Raw genomic sequence first — 21529 nt, 5'->3', positions numbered from 1 at the left:
TTCTCCATGGTGCCCAATAGTAACTGTGGAAGTTGCAATATTTCATGCAGTTAACTGTACTTTAAAGTTCAGAGTCTGTGATATTCCCAAAGACACTTCTATGGAGAAATGTAATATAGAGTTGTAAGTTGCATGCTTCCATTTTCTTATTTATGGTTAATTCATTTTACTGAAACTCCTGTATATTGACCTCCTATTTTTGTCCCTTGCAGATTACTCTTACAACAATTGGCTATGGAGACAAGACTCCGAAGACATGGCCAGGTCGCCTTTTAGCTGCCACATTTTCCCTTATTGGAGTTTCATTTTTTGCTCTTCCTGCTGTAAGTAACAATGGTCCATGCATTTTGATTTTTGTTTAATGTTTTACTTGCTATAAACTATGAGGAGCCGCAATGCTCCAATAACAGATAAACCATTTACGTAAGTAGCTGATAATATTATAAAAAAAAATTCCTGTTGAATTGCTTACTCTGAAGGCATAAAATTTGAAACACATTTCTGATATTGTTTGAAGAATAATAATCTCTATAAATGAATTTGATACATGTACAGATATTTGGCAACATGAACATTTAATATATGTGGGTGGTGTTATTTTAAAGTAACAAAAACATAATTAATTTAAAGAAGACTTTATGCTTCTGCAGAAGTGTATGACTAATCATTTAGAAATGCTATGAAGCCTTAAATTATAATGGAAAGCTTTATGTAGCTTCATTTGAAGGATTAGTTATATGAAAGATTAAAAACAGTCTGATGATAAAAGTGTATGCAGCATAATTATGTCTGTATATTAAATCTGGGCATTCATGTGTAAGCTACACTTCATCTTGCAGCCTCCATTTTTCTTTCTCTTCTCTTCCGTGTCTCTTCTGTTTCAGAACTGTGTTTGTGTGTGTGTGTGGGGGGGTTATTATAGTAATATATATAAATATATCTATATCTATCTATCTATCTATCTATATATATATATATATATATATATATATATATATATGAATTCTCACCTATGATATTAATCAAAATGACACATCAAGCAATCTCATCAGCTATAACCATTTTCACAAGTTAAAATAATATAAATAAAATGATTATAAATGTAAGCTAATGTGCTACATTTGCAACTTCTTACTAACAGTGAAAAGTTGCTTTCATATGGGGAGAGGCTTCATTTTCCATTGCTCTACTTTCAAACCACAAAACTTAAATAAATTGATTCCAAGGTTGCACAACCATCAAGAAAGGGAAAAAGTCCTGAATTATATTATCAAAGGTGAACTCCTGAAGATCAGCTATAGCATAATTCAACTGACTACACAACCAACAGATTTTCTTAGAATCTTAGTATGTGATAAATGCTTGTGCCAGTCAAATAAAAGAGACCAGTGTGTGTGTGTGTGTGTGTGTGTGTGTGTGTGTGTGTGTGTGTGTGTATGTGTGTTTATACATATACATATATCTATATCTTAATATATTAAAAAACAAAAAGAAAAATCTAGCAAAGCTGGACTTTCCACTGTGTGAGTCCTTAAACCTCTTGTATTAGATTCAACATGGGATATATACACATTACCCTTTAATGACATCAGGTGTTTCAGCTAAATGGCAAATCTGAATGTCCATGACTTTTTCTTTTATATCTGTTTATGGACAAATTCAGACTAATGAAGCCAAACCCCACTAGCTGTGGAGATGCATGTTTCTGCCTTCTTATGGCATCATCAGTACAGCATAAGCGGAATGTTTGGCTAACATTTGGAAACACAGGGTTGTCGTACCCAACTAAAAGAAAAATCTAGCAAATCTAGACTTACCACTCTGTGATTCCTTAAACCTCTTGTATTAGAGGCGACATGGTATTTATGCAAATTACCCTTTAAGGATATTAGGTGTTTCAGCTAAATGGCATATCTGACCTTTGTACTCATTTTTTAGTTTGTTAGTTGGGATATTTTGCAGTCACCCTAAGGTTTATAGATATCAGTTGGGTACGACAACGCTGTGTTTCCAAATATTAGCCAAACCTTCCACTTATGCTGTGCTGATGATGCCATAAGAAGGCAGAAACATGCATGTCCACAGCTAGTGGGGTTTGGCTTTATTGACCTGAATTTATCCATAAAGAGACATAAAAGAAAAAGTCATGGACATTCAGATTTGCCATTTAGCTGAAACACCTGATGTCCTTAAAGGGTAATTTGCATATACCCCATGTCACCTCTAATACAATACGTTTATGGAATCACACAGTGGAAAGTCTAGTTTTGCTAGATTTTATTTTTGTTTTTTAACTGATTGTTTTTTCTGTGTGACCTTTTTACTCATTGCTTTATATCTAAATATAGGTATGTGTGTGTGTGTGTGTGTGTGTGTGTGTATGTGTGTGTGTGTGTGTGTGTGTGTGTGTGTGTGTGTGTGTGTGTGTGTGTGTGTGTGTGTGTGTGTGTGTGTGTGTATATATATATATATATATATGTTGTTGTCTTTCGGCTTTTCCCAGTTAGGGGTCGCCACAGCGGAATTCCGGTCCACTAATGATTGGCAGTAGATTTTCACGAACGCCTAGGTGCCAGCTCGACATTCACCCTTCAGCGAAGGCTGTTTATATATATATATATATATATGTGTGTGTGTGTGTATATATATATATATATATATATATATATATATATATATATATATGTGTGTGTGTATATGTATATATATATATATATATATATATATATATATATATATATACATATATATGGGTCTGCTTCAGATCACTGAATTCCCATTTCACTGACTTTCATTTCATTGAGACCATATCACCTAAATTTCACAACACTGACAACTCATTGCACTGAATCTCATTTCATCGACAGCTTACAGTGCTAAATTTCCAAAGACGAAATGGGAAACCATAGACAAACATACTCACAAAACTAATGGCTACCTCTTTCTACAACTTAAAAACTACGTACTTATCCTCTTAACAGAAACCAGACAATATAAAACCAAACTAAGTGGGGGACTACACACCCCCTAACTATATATGCTAACTCCAGGATCGCACTCCACTGGAGAAAAGGGCATACACCTTTTACTTGCCTCACAGTACTCTACACGCTGCCACAACTGCTGGGAAGTCTATAACTTACAATTCAGTGAAATGAAATTCAGTCAAATGAATTTTCAGTATTTTGAAAATTAGGTGATATGGTCTCAGTGAAATGAAAGTCAATGAAATGGGATTTCAGTGATCTGAAGTAGACCCATACACACACACACACACACACCTATATATATATATATACACACATACACAAAATCTTTATTCAAAAAAGAAATAAAAAAAAAAAATAAAGAAAACATCAAAAATGCCTGCATTTTTTATTTCTTATACTGCATTTGTTTTTTAGCCTATATCAGCTTGGTGCTTACTGATGTATTCAAACCTGGTATGCTGTCAGCTTGCAACCTTACTGTCCATTCATGTTCTCTACATTCTAATAAATTATTAAGATCTCCACCTCTAATATTCCCAATAACTTGGTCTATAACTCTAAATTTAAATATATGCACATGGCCACATTCAGTTATGTGCTTGGCCAGGGCATCAGAAATGTTACATATTAGCTTAGGTCAGAAATAATGTATTAGATATGTTACAACATTTAATAGAAGAACACAAAAAGTGAAGGAAGTGATAAAGAAAAATTGGGGAATTTTGGGGAGTATGGGTGAATTAAGAACACTTACTGGTGAGGGTCCAAACTTTGCCTATAGGAACCGTAGTAATCTAAAGAACAGGCTCTGTTATAAAGAGTTTTTTGGAGAAGAATGAGGCGCTAATGAGTAGGAAACACGAGGCCTTCCCATGCTATAACTGCATATGTTGCAAATTTATACTTATGATAAAACCTTTGAACATCTTGGAACTGGTAAGAAATATATTTTAACCTATTTGCTACCTGTGACTCTACAAACATTATATACTTAACTTATACATTATGTGCTGCCTTTTATGTGGGTAAGTGCAGCTATAAGCTGAAAGAGCGTATCACAGAAAATTGCTTAGAGATGGGGCCTTTTTGGAGTACAGCAAGTCTCGAAGCCATGGAGTCGGTGCAGGGGCCAGGAGGCTGGGACCTTTTCAAAGCCATCCCTTCCTTTGGGCACTTTGGCAGTCGACAGCTCAGGTCCAATCCCTTCTGGAGGCCGTGGGTCCGGAGTGAATCATACCCATTTTTCATCAGTGGTTTCGGCTCTGGGGGAGATGGAAAGGACTTCTCCTGGTCCTTCAGCTTTTCAGGTAGTGGAGAGGATTTTCTCCTGAGTTGAAAATCCAATGGCACAGATCCCACAAGCTGCCCCTGTACCTCTTTCAGATCCAGGCTTTGCTGTATGTCATTCTACCACGAGTCTTTCTGTTCCGTGCATCGTCCAAGAGTTCCCTTTTCAGAAGTAATCCCCTTCTTCTTACACTTCCCCAGAACACCCATTTTAGGAGGTCTGTCAGATGAAGATGTGCAAAAGGAGGCACTTGGACTTCCCATCGAGTTCTTAACCAAGGTTACTGACTTTGGTGAGGGGGAAGGATCCCCCCAATCCCCACCTGAAGACGTCTCCTTTGGGGACATATTGGAGATCCTAAAGCAGAAAGGTGAGTATCTTTCTTCCACATCGCTCTCGTTTCTACCTGCAAATCCTGACACTTTATGACTTTGTGTCTCTCTCTATACACAAGACACTGTAGTCACTGGGTGTGGCAATTTCAATGATCAATGCTACTTCTTCTTTTCATGGAGCACTATATCCATTTTTCTAGCATCTATCTTTTGAACTGTTGATAATGGGTGATCCCATGTGATGTAGACTTCATTATTTTCTGTGATGCTTCGTGGCTCATGTTTCCAATGTTTTTCAGCCACTTCAGTACCATAATGTTTGCACAGTCCCCAGTGCAACAGTCTTGCCACATTATTATGCCTTTCAGCATACAGTCCTTCTTCCATTAGTATGTCACAATCAGCAATGAGGTGTATAACCATTTCCAATTCTGTTTTACAAAACCTATATTTGTCTGTTTCTCCCACATGTTCAATGGACTTTGTAATCCAGCTTATACGTAGCCCACTGTCTTGGGCCACCACTATTAACCTTTCATTTCTTGGTTTGATTTTGCCTCTCAGTAACCATTCCTGCATTTGATCCTAATCAACATAAGGTTCTTCCAGAAGTTTTCTGTACTTGCAGCTATATTTATGCATTTTCCACATTTCTTGCCTTCTCATCTGGTCCTTCACCTTATATTCTTTCTTTTGTTTTGTTGACACATTCAATTGCTGCCTGATTTTTATCTACTTCTGGTTTGATTTCCATTCCAGCTTGACACCAAAATGCTTCTGCTAGACTAAGCAGGGAAGTCATCTTAGATTTATTCTCCTTTCACTATGTTTGGGTCTTGTGAGGATAGCAGATATGTGTGCAGTCCCATGATTGCAGATCTATACATGTAATCAATTTCAAGGAGGTCCATACCTCCTTCGGAAAGGGCAATTTATAATCTTGGTATACATTGATTTTTATAAATCATTTGGTGAACATGAAGCATCCTTTTTGTTTTCCTGTCTAATCTATCCCACATGTTTTGAGGCCAGTAAATCACTCCAAAACTCTAAGTTAGGACAGGAGGAGCAAATTGGTTTATAGCTTGGATTTTGTTCCTAGACATCAACCCTGTTTTTAGAATTAATTTAAGTCTTCTAAAGTATTCCTTGCAAAATTTTGTTTGCATTTGTTCATGTTTTATTATTGATCATTAATAAATTCCCAAATATTTGTACACTCCCTCTAGCTCAAGTTCTTTTATATCACATTTGAGAAGGAGAACATTTGAGAAGGCCAATCAGCTTAGTTTCTGCTACTCCTTTCTATCTTTCCTTTCTCTCTTTCCACTTAAAAAAAAAAAAATGTATCTGCTTTTACTGTATTTGTGTTTCTTCCTACTTTATTTTACTTTTGCGTCATCTTAAAAGTACTCAATTGTATTTATTACTGCTTGGTGTAACTCATTCTAAGCATTTTAGTTTAAGCACTTGGGCTTCAGACCAGTTGTTTTACATTAAGAAGGTTTGTGGTCTGCACTGTAGTGGCAGAACAGGTAGCTTACATCCTTCTAAGTTGGGAACTGCTGAGTGAGGGCTCAGTGTCTGTTATTCTAAAAGTGTATTAATTCTGGTTTAAGCACTTGAGCTTCAGGCCAGTTATTTTACATTAAGAGGGTTCGTGGTCTGCACTCTTGTGGGAGGAGAGGCTGGACTCTGCCCTTCTGAGCTGGGAATTTCTGGTTAAAGGCTTATAGTGCCTGCATATTTGAACTGTTCTTACTGAAATTGGTACACCTTGTTTGCTGTAGCATAGACTAGATCCAGGCCTGCTGAATCTAGCTTTGTTTGTATAACTTGAGCACTAATCCAGGCATTCTTTAAAGTATTCAATTGTATTTATTACTGCTTGGTAGTAACTTTATTAAAGTGTAGCTATCATTCTAAGTCTTTTGGATTAAGCACTTGGGCTTCATGCCAGTTGTTTTACATTAGGAAGGTTTGTGGCCTGCACTGTGGTGGCAGGACAGGTAGCTTACATCCTTCTAAGTTGGGAACTGCTGATTGAGGGCTCAGTGTCTGTTATTCTAAAAGAGTATTAGTTCTGGTTTAAGCACTTGGGTTTCAGGCCAGTTATTTTACATTAAGAAGGTTCGTGGTCTGCACTCTTGTGGGAGGAGAGGCTGGACTCTACCCTTCTGAGCTGGGAATTTCTGGGTAAAGGCTTATAGTGCCTGCATATTTGAACTGTTTCTTACTGAAATTGGTACACCTTGTTTGCTGTAGCATAGACTAGATCCAGGCCTGCTGAATCTAGCTTTGTTTGTATGCTTGTTGTTTGTTTGCTTGTTATTTCCCTGAAACACTAATTCCACCTAAAACGCAGCTTTTCAGGGCTTCTGTGGATCCCTAGTGATATCTGCATTGCTTACTGTACTTATTTCCTTGTTTCACTTGAAAGAAAGTTACTGTTTGTCGTTTTTGCATTTAAGTTACCTGTAACACATTGCATTTAAGTTACCTGGCACTTTCTCACTTAGTCAGCACTAAAAAATTAAAAGCACTACACCCTTCCAAACTCCCCTTGAGTACCTTGTTCCCCATTGGCCCTTTTCTCAATTATAAAGGAATTCCCAATACTATTCTAGCATGTCCAAAGGTCAGTTGTCAATCTCCTCTCCAGTCCAGCTGGTGAATCTGAGAATCTTGAGGCAATGTTACAACTGCCTCATGTACACAGACAACCCTCTCCTCCTCCCAACAAATTCCAACACATGTGAGAGATGCAACCATATAGCCAAACTGGAGATTAAGCTCTCTCAACTCAGTACTGGCGTAACCAGTCAGGAGGAGAAGGAAACCACACTCACTACAATTCCAGTCTCACATAGACCTACCACAACAGCAAACCAAACACATAAACACACAAAAACATACTCGGAGGCTCTAAATAAAAATCTGCCTAAGCAGCAGAGACATCCAAAGCAGACACCCAAGCAACCGCTACCCCAAAACAAAACACGTGCAACACATAGCTCACAAAGCCAGTGTGCCGAACAGTTACAGCCCTTAAGGCTAAACAACACACCTGATACACTTGTAATAGGTGACTCTATCATCAGGCACACTGACGTCCCGCTCACCAGGCTGAACAAGGAGAAGGTCACGGTGAGCTGCCTGTCGGGCACTAGGATCCGCCACATAACACAAGCACTCAGGTCACTCCAAGGCAAGTACAAATATGACTCAGTCATTGTCCATGCTGGTGTGAATGACCTGAGACGTACCTCCCTGGACTATATGAAAAGAGACATAGAGGAGCTGTCTGAGCATGTAGCCCAGGCCGGTATGACCCTGACCTTGAGTAGCATCTTACCCTCACCAAGAATGATGCCACAATATGAAGACAAGATGATCAATTTCAGCAATTGGCTTAAGTATTGGTGTCATTCAAAGGGGATCCAATGCCTGTCAGCCTGGGATGACATGCTCGACAAGCCCGATGCTTCGCTAGGGACGGCTTGCACCTGTCACTCCTGGGCTTTCGGATATTGGCAAAGGCTCTTGCTACCCCCATAGTGCCTTTTTAGGCAAGGCTCAAAAGACAAACCCACCTCCATAGGTATCACAAGGGATAAGAAACTAAGAGTAATGCTACTCAACGCCAGAAGTCTAAACCTCAAGATGCACGCACTCGAAACTCTCCTTAGCATGGAGAACATTGATATCTGTGCAGTAACAGAAACCTGGTTCAAGGTTCCCAAGAGCACCCCAGCAGTACTAGGTTATACCTCATACCATGCTTTTTGGCCCCAAAACTTGGACCGAATCACAAAAGGATGGGGAGTATCAATATTCGTCAAAGATACCTACACCTCCAGGTTGGTGGCACAGCACGAAGCATCAGAGACTATCCATGTGCAACTAACAGTGGGTAAAACTGCCTTCCAGTTTATAGCCTGCTACAGATCACCCTCCCAAACCCAGGAACCCCACTCAGCCTTCCTGAGAACACTGGAAAATATGAAGGTCTCTCCAAACACCATTATATTGGGCGACTTCAACTACCCAAACATAGACTGGGAGCATTACTCTAGCTCCAACACCCTAGCCCAAAGGTTCCTAGAATTTATAAACTCAAATGCTATGGAACAACTTTTACCACTCCCACAAGAGGGGAAAACATAATGGACCTGATCATCACCAACATGGGGACTCTATGCTCCAGACCAGAAGTGTATCCCTCACTAGTAAGATCAGACCATAAACTAATCTCACTGGATATTCACATCCCGACCCCACCCCCTGCCCAGAAAACCACCATGAAAAACTTCTGTAAAGCAAATTTCACACTCCTCAAAACCGAGGTGGAATCCTTCAAAGCCCCCGGGCCTGTGGAAAATATGGCCCAGACCGCATAATCCTTTATAAACGCATTCTATGAACACCTTCAGGAATGTATGGATCATGCAATCCCAAATAAAACCAAGACCCAATCCTCTAAAGGCAGACGTCCTGTCTGGTGGATCCCAGCCATAAACAAACCATACAATAGAAGGAGGAAGCTACTACATGATAGAGCAAAATCCCAAAAAGGGAAGGCATCTCTGATCAGTATTAGCAAAAAACTATGGGCACTCATAAAATCGTCTAAGGCCAGCTTCGAGAGAAACATTGCACAGGACACTAAGGATAATCACAAGGCTTTCTTTAGTTATGTTAGGAACCTGGGTGGGAATTCCCAGATATGCTCAGAATTAGTCCAAAATGACAAAAAATACACCGAACCCACAGACATTGCCAACATCCTAGCTGACAGGTTCAGCGCAAACTTCTCCCACCAAAAGGGCAAATATCTATCCCAGCAGAGTGCTGCCCCCCTGACATCTCAGATGCTCAGGTAAGAGCCGCCCTCTCCAAAGCAAAAAACACAGCATCAATGGGACCAGGCTGTGTCCCAGGCTGATCCTACATGAACTCCAAGAAGAGCTAAACCCAAACATAAAACTACTGTTCAGTCTCAGCCTTACTACAGGATATGTACCCAAAGAGTGGCGTACAGCAACAGTGGTCCCTCTCCACAAAGGTGGTGCCTCAACGGATCCTGGAAACTATCGCCCCATAAGCCTGACTAGCTTGGTCTGCAAAGCTATGGAAAGGATCATCATGAACCTCATAAATAAAGATATTGGGGACCTACAGACACTGGATCCTACCCAGTTCGGCTTTGTTAAGGGCAGATCCTGCCTCTTAAACCTGGTCCATTTCTTTGAAACAGTCACCAAGGCCATTGACGAGGGGAAGGTGGTCCACACAGCCTACCTGGACCTCACAAAAGCCTTCGATACAATACCCCACTGGCATTATAGATAAGCTCACCAGCTTAAATATAAACCCCTATGTCACTAGATGGGTTGCAAACTGGCTCAAGGACAGAACCCACATGTTTAGAATTGCTGGAGCCATGTCAGACTCCAAACCAGTTACAAGTGGCATCCCACAAGGCTCAGTCCTGGGACCTCTCTTGTTCGGTATATATTTCTCGGAGGTACAGGCCAACATGAAAGGACTGTGGCTGACCAAGTTCGCAGATGACTGCAAACTGGGTGCCATAATCGACTCTCCAGCCGACACAAGCATCCTCCAAAAGGGCCTCATAGAAACAGACAACTGGCCAGAGCCATGGCCTCAAGCTAAATGCCAAAAAGTGTATAGTCATCCCCTTTGGCAAAAACAAAGTGCCCACAAATTACCACATAGGTGGTAATCCATTAAGTACAGAAGAAGTAATTAGGGACCTGGGGACCCAAGTTGATAGCAATCTCTCATTTGACAACCACGTGGCCAAAGTGGTTAGAAAAACATTTTATATAGCCCACCTAATAATGAAGGGATTCACATCTAGATCAGGGGAGGTCATCGTGCCTCTTTACTCATCGCTCATCAGGCCCATAATTGAGTACAATGCCCCTTTTGGGATGTACCTTACCAGACACCTGCAGCAACTGGAAAGACCCCAAAAGTACCTCACCAAGAGGATCAAACAGATGCCATATGCTGCCCGGTTAAAGAAACTCCAGCTCTACTCAGTGGCATACCGCCTGCTCAGAGGCAATCTGTGCCTGACGTATAAAGCCATGTCCAACCCGGAATTAATGGACATGCTGCACCTCAGAAAATCCAAATCCCATCGAGCTATGCGCTTGAGAGACTTGAACCTCAGCACTGAAATAAATAGGACATGCTGGAGGGACAAATTCATAACCCAGAGGCTACCTTCACTCTGGAATAAAATCCCAGTCCAGGTTAGGCAGAGTCCCTCATTGACTCTCTTCAAGAGGAATCTTGATGAGTGGATGGGAGATCGTAGGTTTACCCCGGGTATCACTTCTGTGTCACTGTTAGACAGAGGCACAGTATACTAACCTCGAAAAAAGGCATAGCAAAATTTATTTAAAATGGGTGGCGAAAGCCAAACACACTCTGGCTAGGCTTATAAATGCTGTAGGGCAGATAGCCTAGTATGAACCTATGAACATTCTTGTCCCAGACTGATCTTTAATTGGTGCTGCAGTTTTCCTGCTTTAAAGGTTGCTTTTTCACATTTAACAAGACCAAATAACATTCTTATATCATCTGAAAAAGTTTTGACAACTTGCAGTTGTGCTTTCAGTTCCTCATCTGATGAGCTATACAGTTTTAAATCATCGACAAAGAGAAGATGAGAAGTATTTACACTTTGTTGTTTTCTAGGAGCCAGATTATAGCCATGGCCTAAGCTGTTAAGTAGACATCTTAATGGCAAGGCAGAATAGCAGAGGTGACAGAGAGTCACCCTGGAATATTCTCCTTTGAATTTTTATCCCTGGAATAATAATTTGTCCTTTATCATGGCTTAATTGCAAAGTGGTCTGCCACTGTTTCATGTTAACTGTAATGTAGTCGATCAGTGTAGCGTGTATCTTATACACTTTTAAGCACTCTTTTATCTGTGAATGTGGGATACTATCAAATGCTTTTTTGTAGTCAATCCATGCCATACTTAGATTTTTCCCCTTTTTACAGTTCTCCACTATGACTTTCTTTATCAACAAATGATCCTTTGTTCCATATGACTTTCTTTTATTGCCCTTTTGTTTTATTGCCGTAATTGAGTTTTCTTCTAAATGACTGTAAACTCTATCGGCATCAATTCCAGTGTATAGTTTATACGTCGTCGGAAGGCAAGTTATTGGTTTATAATTTTTAGGGTAACTTGCAGGTTGACTCTAGGAGCATTGTTTTTCCTGTTGTTAGCCAGGTTGGTGTCTTTTCGAGGCGCTCATATAAATAGTTCTTACTCATAGCTAAATCTTCATGCAAAGATGTTAATACTTTTAACCAGAAGTTAGATACTGCATCTGGACCTCGGGTTTTCCAAATAGAGGCTTTTCTTAACTTTGTTTCACTATATCTGGCTGTTACTTCATCCCATTTCATCTCCTGTACCTTTAAACTTCTTATTCTTTCTTTTACTTCCATCCATTTAGCATCTTTGTTATGTTCCACAGGATCTTCATAGATACTTCTCCAAAATGTATCTGTTTCTTCTTTTTTGGTGGTCTTTCAATTCCTTTTACCTTGTTTCCCAATTCTCTATAAAACTTTTTTTGGGTCATCAATAAATTGTGTGTTTTATACTTTTCCTTTATATTTATCTGCATATCTTCTATGTTTTTCCTTCTCTGCTGAGATTTTTATTTATTTATTTATTTCACATTTGTTAACCGGGTTGGTCCAGCTGAGCACAGGCCCATTTTTAGTGGAGACCCGAGGAGAAAAGCTCCAAGAAAAATAATGACAATTTTACATTAACAGTCAAAAAAGTAAGGACAATTTTACTGTATACAAAAGAAAGAGAGGTTGCACAGTTTTTTAAAAGTATGAAAAAAAGGAAAAGAAACAATAATAGTAAACAAGTAATCACTATGCTGTAAACATGGTGCATTCCATACATATAACAGATTTTGTAGTTCGGTAACATTACCTAAATAGAGCGGGGCCAGAAAAACTCACTTCTCAAAAGTGGGAGAGACAGATGATAGAATCAGGATTAGGTAGAGTCCTGGTAGGGGCATATCCATGTTTTCTGGAGAAAGTTTTTTAGTTCTTTTTTGAAACTGTTAGCGTGTGTTATGCTGTGTAAATTGTCAGGGAGGTTGTTCCAGAATTTAGTTTTATTTATTTTTATTTTACATTTGTTGACCGGGCTAGTCCAACTGGATACATGTCCTTTTTCAGTGGAGGCCCGAGGAGAAAAGCTCCAAGTACACAAAACATTTAATATCACAAGTTTGTTAGATCTACAGTACAATAATGTATCACAATACATTAGGAAAAATAAGATTGGTACATAGCATAATGGGACTTAATTATAATTAGTTATGGAGGATCTATATAAAAGATTGCCAATGTTCATTTTGGGCCTATAGGTTTGGAGGAGGAATTTGTCAGTACTGCGTAAGGGACGGGAAGGGGTTTAGTAAGTGACTAGATTGGAGAGAAAGGGACAAGCATTGGGTTTATTGAGAAGGAAGTGGGTTATATGGAGTTGAGATAATTTGAGATGATGAGGAAGATCAATCTGTTTTAGCTTATTGAGAGCAAGGCAATGGTGGGTGGAGTTGGGGAAGTTAGCTGCAAATTTAGTGATTTTATTGTAAGTTTGTGCCAACTTGGAGAGCAGGCAAGACTGAAGGTTAATAAGGACTGGGTCACCATAGAGGAGGCTGGGAAGTAGATAGGCTTGGGCCAGGGAGAGTCTGAAACTGCAGGATAGAAATTGTTTGTTGTGATATAGAAGTTTGAGTGTTTGGTTAGTTATTTTAATCGATTGCTGGATGTGTAAGTCCAATTTTAGTTGATCGTCAATTGTCATTTCTTGTAATTTAATTTTGTGTGGGTTTCAATGTTAATGATGGTTTTATTTAGGGAAGAGAGGGTGAAGAAGAGCTTAAGGTGATCACTGGCCTATTTGTGATAGCGCATGATAGATCCTGATCTGTTCTAACACTGTGTATTGTTTATATCGCATCTACCTTTCTAAGTATTATTATTTATCTGTTTCCCATTCTATACTCTTCTAACAGTGATGCTTCTCATTTTAATTGCCTTATAGTTTTCTCTATTTGATACTTCCATGACGGTATTCGATTTCTCCCCTTCCTTTTCCCTCACTACCTTGTCTTCTTGTGGTCGAACGTTATCATTTATTCATTTAGCTGCACAGTAATATGTCCTGTTCACTTCTGTTATATTGCATGGATCTCTATGGACAGTCCTAATTACTGTTGAAAAACCACAAACTGCAAGCCAGCAACTCCTCAGAAGGAATTTATTTGAAAAACCAAGATGAAATAAAATTCTCTAGCGCCTCGGCCAACTGCCTTTAACAGAGTACACTTTTTTAAAAATCACTCAACTATATATAACAATTTATAAATTGATTAATAACATAATTGATTGATTACACTGGATATACACTTTTCAAACCAAATATTTTTTAAAAAGACACATACCTATATACATAGTTACTCAAAATTTCACCAGAAGCTATTTACATAGTTAGACAAAACTTCTCCAGAAACATTCTTGATTAAGTCCCCTAGGGGACATAGTATTAAATTTCAATATCAAAAACGCTTCTTTTTTTCTTAATATATGTTTTACTTGTTCATCATTCATAAATTTATTGCAAACTATTTTTTCCAGAATTGTCGTTTCAAAACCATCCAGACTACCATTATGTATTTCATTGAAATGTGTGGCTATGGGACTAGTTATTTTATTATTCCTCACATCCCTTATGTGTTCCTTTATTCTACAAGAAAATTGTCTTTTTGTTTCACCTATATAAAATTTATTACATGTGCATTTGATAGCATATATAACTCTCTCACTTTTACATGAGAAACATCCATTTGTTTCAAAGTTTTTATTATTAATTTTATCAAAACGTACAGTAACATATCTACAAATTGTACACTTCCCACATACTACTGTACCTTTTTCTTTTATACTATCCATTATCTCTACTTTTGGTCTGTTAAACCTGTTATGTCTGTTAGGTCTGTTATGAAATTATTGATATTATTAAATCTAGTTGGAATATCTCTAAAAAAGAGGTAGATTGTTTACAAAATAAGAAATTGTCATTTTCTTTTAATAGGGGCAGAAACATTAAGGATTTTATTGTGCATAGTAGGTTTAACAGACCAAAAGTAGAGATAATGGATAGTATAAAAGAAAAAGGTACAGTAGTATGTGGGAAGTGTACAATTTGTAGATATGTTACTGTACGTTTTGATAAAATTAATAATAAAAACTTTGAAACAAATGGATGTTTCTCATGTAAAAGTGAGAGAGTTATATATGCTATCAAATGCACATGTAATAAATTTTATATAGGTGAAACAAAAAGACAATTTTCTTGTAGAATAAAGGAACACATAAGGGATGTGAGGAATAATAAAATAACTAGTCCCATAGCCACACATTTCAATGAAATACATAATGGTAGTCTGGATGGTTTTGAAACGACAATTCTGGAAAAAATAGTTTGCAATAAATTTATGAATGATGAACAAGTAAAACATATATTAAGAAAAAAAGAAGCGTTTTTGATATTGAAATTTAATACTATGTCCCCTAGGGGACTTAATCAAGAATGTTTTTGGAGAAGTTTTGTCTAACTATGTAAATAGCTTCTGGTGAAATTTTGAGTAACTATGTATATAGGTATGTGTCTTTTTAAAAAATATTTGGTTTGAAAAGTGTATATCCAGTGTAATCAATCAATTATGTTATTAATCAATTTATAAATTGTTATATATAGTTGAGTGATTTTTAAAAAAGTGTACTCTGTTAAAGGCAGTTGGCCGAGGCGCTAGAGAATTTTATTTCATCTTGGTTTTTCAAATAAATTCCTTCTGAGGAGTTGCTGGCTTGCAGTTTGTGGTTTTTCATCATCTTTTGTTTGCGGTGGTTTTTCAGTCCTAATTACTGTGTTCATTTGTTTTATCAAACTTCTGACTTTTTGAGTTTTATTGAACTTCTGCACTTTTGAGTCACTGAGGGCGCATTTTTTGTTTTCCATTCCCTGTGGGCATTCTGTAGAAAGTTCTGTAGCATCTTCCTGTGGCACATTCTCTTCAATTTCATCCTGTGTCAGCCATTGCTCTGTCTCTGGCCTATCACTCCCTAACATTGACTGTGTCAGAGTTTCCACAGTTTCTTGTTCCTTCCCTTGCTGATCAGCTTGAAGTGAATGTTTATACTGGTTTCCTGTAGAAGGCTCCAAAATATCTTCATATGGACGTGACCAGTTTGCTTCCTGATCCACGGTTATCCCGTTAATTTGGATACCCATTGCTCTATCCTGTTGTGGTGCTTTCTGAACTAAATTTTTTTCACTGAATCTTTCACTTCGCAGGTACTCCATAACATTGGTTTCTATTTCTTTAACTTCTCCATTACTGATCTCCTTTTATACTTTTCATCTTTGTCTTCTTATTTTTTTGTATTGTAAAGTTTTGCATGTTCGGATTCCTTTGCCTGTATTTCTCTTCAAATATCTTTGGTGCTGCTCTTTTTGTATTGATTAGTTTTGCTTTCTCCTTTGCATAGATATTACATCATATTAAATCTCTTTTTCTTTCCCATGTCCATATTTCTTCTTCAGATGTCTTCTGATCTTCCTGTTTCTCCTTACTTTGAAGAGTTGTTCCATCATGCTGTGGTGCAACCTTTGTTAGACCTTCTACACCAAAATCCTTTACTTCGCCGACACTCCATAACTTCAACTTCTATTTTTTTAACTTCTGCTTTGCTAATCTCCTTTTCTATAGTCCCTTTTTGTGATATTAATTTTTATTGTGAAATTTTCCATATCTGCATGCCTTTGCCTGTATTTCTGTTCGAATATCTTTGGGGTTGCCTTCTTTATATTGATTAATTTGGATTTTGCCTTTGCATAAATGTTGCACCATTTCAAATCTCTCTTTCTTTCCCATGTCCATATTTCTTTTTTATACTTTTCAAAAATCTTTAGGTTTTATTGTTTATATTTTCACACTTCCTCGGATACTTCATTTTCCAAACAGATCAAAGTTTTTTGGTCTATATACTGTTTTCACAAATCTGTTGTATTAATGAACACAATTTTTTATTTGAAGCTTCTGACAGTTTTTTGTTGTGGAAGTATTTTTCCTTCCTCTAATTTCTCTTTTACCCAGACAGTTCCAATAGTAGTAGGAGCAACAGATCTTACAAAAAAAAATCTACAATTGTATTTAGATATGTTACCAATACATGTAAATCCATACAAGTTACAGAAGGAGTTATTACTGGGCACATTGTCTTAGGAATGGGGTCCATTCCCATCATGATATTAGAAACCCAAAAGATTTGGAGAAATTAAAAAAAGACAGAAAGGTGGGTGGTCTGCTCAACCTCCTTTCTCTGGAGTCAGTTCTCTTAGAGACATTCAGGATGGGCACATCTACGTCTTGGCTGACCCCCCCCCTCCGGCAGATGCCCTGGTGGATTTATTATCTCTCCAAGCTTGAAAAGAACCTGACACCATCGAGCCCATACCCAAATGACCAGATAGGTTTCTGATCCCACCTGCAGACAGAAACTGGAGTAAGGGTCCCGTAGTTGATGCCATCATGGTGGTGGCAGCCACTAAGAAAGAGCTGACAGAAGAAACGGCTAATGTCCATCCGGCTAACAAGGAGTCTAGAGTGCTGGACAGGACTGGGAAATGCATGTATGCCTCAGCCACTTTTGTGCTGAGGTCGTTGAACTACCTGTCTCATTTTACTCGGCTGCAGAGAGATTTGATCAAGGAACTTTCAGCTTCTTACTCTCAGAGTCCATGCCTACGGAAGAATTTAAGAAGTTTTCTCCCAAGCTGACCACTCTATTTTCTATCACCAACTCATCGATGAAGTTAATCTCCCATATGGCGGAGGGTCTCCTTGCAAGCAGCTGGTTCAGGAATTTCCCTAAGGAGGCATGCCTGGATGCCACTATCTGATTTTGCAGAGCTTTTAAGGCATCATTTGTGAATGCCTCTTATGATGGGTCTTTCCTTTTTGGGCTGTCAGTTTGAGATATGCAGCAAAAAGGATGGAGTCCTTCTGCAGGAACCATTGTGAAGGTAAGAAAATGTGGTTTCACAAATCCCAAGGGCCTTTCCAGGACACGTGTGGGGAACTCTCCTTTAGAGGCAGAGGGAAAAGGCTTGATGGTAGATGCCACCCTAAAGGCAGAGGGGGTCCTCAAAACCAAGACTTTAGGGAACCTTCTTCTGATAAGCCCTACCAGTGTTTCTGGAGTGCTGCCCAGCTGTCCATCTCTGGAGGCAGTCGGGGGCAACTAGCTTTGCACCCAGAAGCCGAGACCCAGCTGACTCAGAAACATTGGGTGCTCAGTATTATAACCAGAGGTTACCACATCCCATTCTCTCTCTTTCCCCACAAACTCCATAAGACTTCCTGATGTGCCACCCAGTCAAAGGGAACAGGCAGCACAGGAAACCCAACAACTGTTGCAAAAAGGAGTCATCCAAGAGGTCCTAACTGAACTGGAGGATTCAGATCCTACTCCCACTTCTTTTTGGTGCCAAAAAAGACAGGAGATCTGAGACCCATCTTGGATCTAAGCAAACTAAATGAATACGTAAAGAAGTCGATGTTATGAGTGGTTACGGTTCAGTCCATTCTGCCACTGTTGCACAAGGATGACTGGATGTGCTCGATAGATTGCAAGGATGCATACTAGCACATCAAAATAGACAGGTGCTCCAGGAGATAGCTGCTTTTCTAGCTGGGAGCCAGTCATTACTAATTCAGTGCACTGCCCTTTGGGCCCACCACAGCCCCCGGGTGTTCACCAAATGCATGGCAGTGGTAGCGACTCACTTGAGGCTCAAGGAATACCAGGTGTTTCCATATTTAGATGATTGGCTCCTAACCACCCCCATGAGGCACTAGCTAATCAAAGCCAGGGATTATTTAATCCAGTTATCACATTCCCTGGGCATCACCATAAACATGAGCAAATCCATTCTGACTCCGACACAGAACATGGAATTCATAGGTATGCAGCTCAATGCAAGGGATCAGATAGCTTATCTTCCTTCTGACAGGGTAACCATCCTGAGAAATCAGGTAGAGGAACGGTTAACCCAACAGACCCCATCCACTCATTTGATTCTGGAGACCCTAGAGTCCATGTCTGCAGCCATTCTGTTGGTCGCTCCAGCCAGATTTTTCATGCAGGTCCTTTAGTGGACGTTAGCAACACAATGGTCTATCCTTTGTCAGCTGTTGTCCCTTCCCATCAGGATGACTTCCATCTGCAGCATCATCTCAGTTGATGAATCCAAATGGACAACATCATTCTAGGCAGACCATTCTTGAACAGCGCCCCCATAGCCACTGCGACCATGGATGCCTCCCAGTTTGGGTGGGTGTGGGCATTACAATGGGAAGATGGTTCAAGGTGTGTTGGAAACTGTATGGTACATCAACACACAAGGAGGCACCCATTGTTACCCCTCGTGCAGGGAGGCCATGAGGGTGTGTGAGCAGGTGATGTCTTCAGACTGCCTTCTAGTTGCAATGCACATCCCGGGGAAAACCAGTGATCTGGCGGACAGGTTCAGCAGATCGCTGCTGGTTCTGCATGAAAGGTCCTTCAATCAGGCAGTGACGAACATGATCTTCAGCCTTTGGGGGTCAACCTTGCTGTGATCTCTTTGCCTCTTCTCTCAGTAACAAATGCAGCAAGTTCTTCACTCTGATCCCCCCTCTGGGGGAGTCTCTGAGGGATGCACTAGTCTAGGATTGGCCCCTGGGTCTCCTGTATGCTTACCCTCCTCTTCCTCTCATCCTTAAGGTTCTGCAGAAGATAAGGAGGCTCAAGAGCTCAGTCATCGTCATTGCGCCCTTCTGGCCTCATCAGGTGTGATTTCCCTTTCTTTGGTTTTATCTGAAATATCCTCCTTGGATTCTGAAGTCAAGTCAGGATCTCCTTTCTCACCCATCAGAGATACAGCATCTGAACACTCAAATCGACTGTTTGGCTCTCCACTTCCATCCATAGTGAGACAGTCCAGCCTTACGTCCCCTATCTGAAAAATCCTTCCAGTTTCGCAAAAGGCTTCCACCAAAAAATTTTGCAAAAGTAAATGGAAGAGGTTTGTTATTTGGGCCTCGAGCAGGAACATTGATCCCTTTTTAGCACCAGTTTTAGATTTTGTATGGCAAGTCAATCCCATTCTCTGTTCACCTTTTAGCTTTGCAAATCTTTCATGAAACATGTTTTCTTGTTAAGGCCACCAATTAAGGCTCCATCTCCCCCTTGGGACCTCACTCTTGTTTTACAGGCTTTAACCCAAGGACCTTTCAAACCAGCAGCTAGTTGCAATATGAAGTTTCTTTCATGGAAAACAGCCCTCTTGGTGGCTCTGACTTCTGCTAAGAGGATTTCTGAATTACAAGCCTTATCTTCTAAGCCTCCTTACATTCTTTTTCATAAAGACAGTGTCTTTGCGTACCAATCCATCTTTTATGCCCAAAGTCACAACCAAGAACAGTATTAATCAATCCATCCAGTTACCAGTTCTCTTTCCTAATTTCTCTAATAAAGGGGAGTATGTTCTCCATCTTCTAGACATCCATAGACAACTTCATTTTTACCTACATAGAACCAAAGAACACAGAAAATTTGATCAGCTTTTTGTAGCTTTCTCCTCTAATAGACTTGGGCAGGCAGTATCAAAAATTACCTTGACAAAATGGATCTCGGATTGCATCTCATACATATATTCATCCAAGGGATTGTAATTACGTAAACCTCCTAGGGCACATTTCACCAGAGCTATGGCTACTTCTACAGCCTTCTATTCCAGAATGTCCATTGATGATATTTGTGCAGCAGCATCTTGGTCTAACAGCCATACCTTTGTATCACATTACAAGCTGGATGTCATATCCCAGAGCAGGCCCTCTTTCGGTTTGGTGGTGCTCCAGCATATCCTTCCATGAGGACCACCCAGGAATTACATATCTGGGGACTCTGATCCTATTGTGAGGAGGAATGAAGAAGACAACATCAGATTATAAAGTTATGTCTTACCATAATTTGGCATCTGTGTTGTTTTCCTTCATTACTTCTCACTTTTCCCACCCAACTATCCTCCTGCCTTTCTCTTCTAGAGGAACCTGGATGATGAAGGGACTCTTATGTCCTATGTGTGAGCCTCTTCTGCCATTCCTTTAATGTGTGGATGCTGAATGTTTGGAATCACCAAACTCGATCTGAGGTACTTGGGTGGATAAAGGGCATTGTGGGTAAGAGGGAGGAGCTTGTGAGTTGGATCCAAGTCTGTAGTGTGTGGCCAAGCCGGATCTGAAGGTCGGAATCAAGACCCTATCGTGAGGAAGATTGAAGGCAGACAACACAGATAAAAGATGCCAAGTTATGGTAAGACATAACTTTTTATTAATCTTTATAGTGTCAATTAATAATTTAGTAATCGCCTGGATTTTGTTGATTATTTTGGCTGCACTGTATTTCTGCTTAGTCTGAAGGATGGAAATTTGCACAGTTTACTATTCAGCATTTATGCTTGGGTAGCTGTGCAATAGAGATAAGGTCCAGACACGAATTTTTGGTAAAGTGCCAGCTCTGTCTACATTTACTTGTTTAAATGATCCTTGTAGCCTATTCATTCAGTCTGTGGTATCTGACATATGGGCCCTTGAGCCTCTTCTCAGATCTGACTTGATAGCATCAATGCTCCAGGCTTGAGCCCCTTATGAATTTTCTCTTCCATAATAAACCAGTCCCCCCCTAGCTACCCCATGTCTTGTTTGCTGCCATATCAA

The 21529-nt window shown here is 39.5% G+C and overlaps 1 protein-coding gene across 1 annotated transcript in view; it reads left to right on the top strand.

Annotated features, from left to right (window-relative positions):
* The window catches only part of KCNQ3 (potassium voltage-gated channel subfamily Q member 3), a 1103931-nt gene that overhangs the window by 303078 nt on the left and 779324 nt on the right, over window positions 1–21529 (top strand). The window contains exon 6 of the mRNA XM_044066246.1: window positions 213–323. Within this exon, the coding sequence (XP_043922181.1) occupies window positions 213–323 (111 nt within the window). The remainder of the gene's footprint in view (window positions 1–212; window positions 324–21529) is intronic.

This window comes from Protopterus annectens, chromosome 3.part1 (genome assembly GCF_019279795.1).
Source record: "Protopterus annectens isolate FY-2018-M chromosome 3.part1, PAN1.0, whole genome shotgun sequence".
Taxonomy (NCBI): domain Eukaryota; kingdom Metazoa; phylum Chordata; order Ceratodontiformes; family Protopteridae; genus Protopterus; species Protopterus annectens.
Note: the sequence above shows the minus strand (reverse complement) of the source record. Positions and strands in the feature narration are given on the sequence as shown.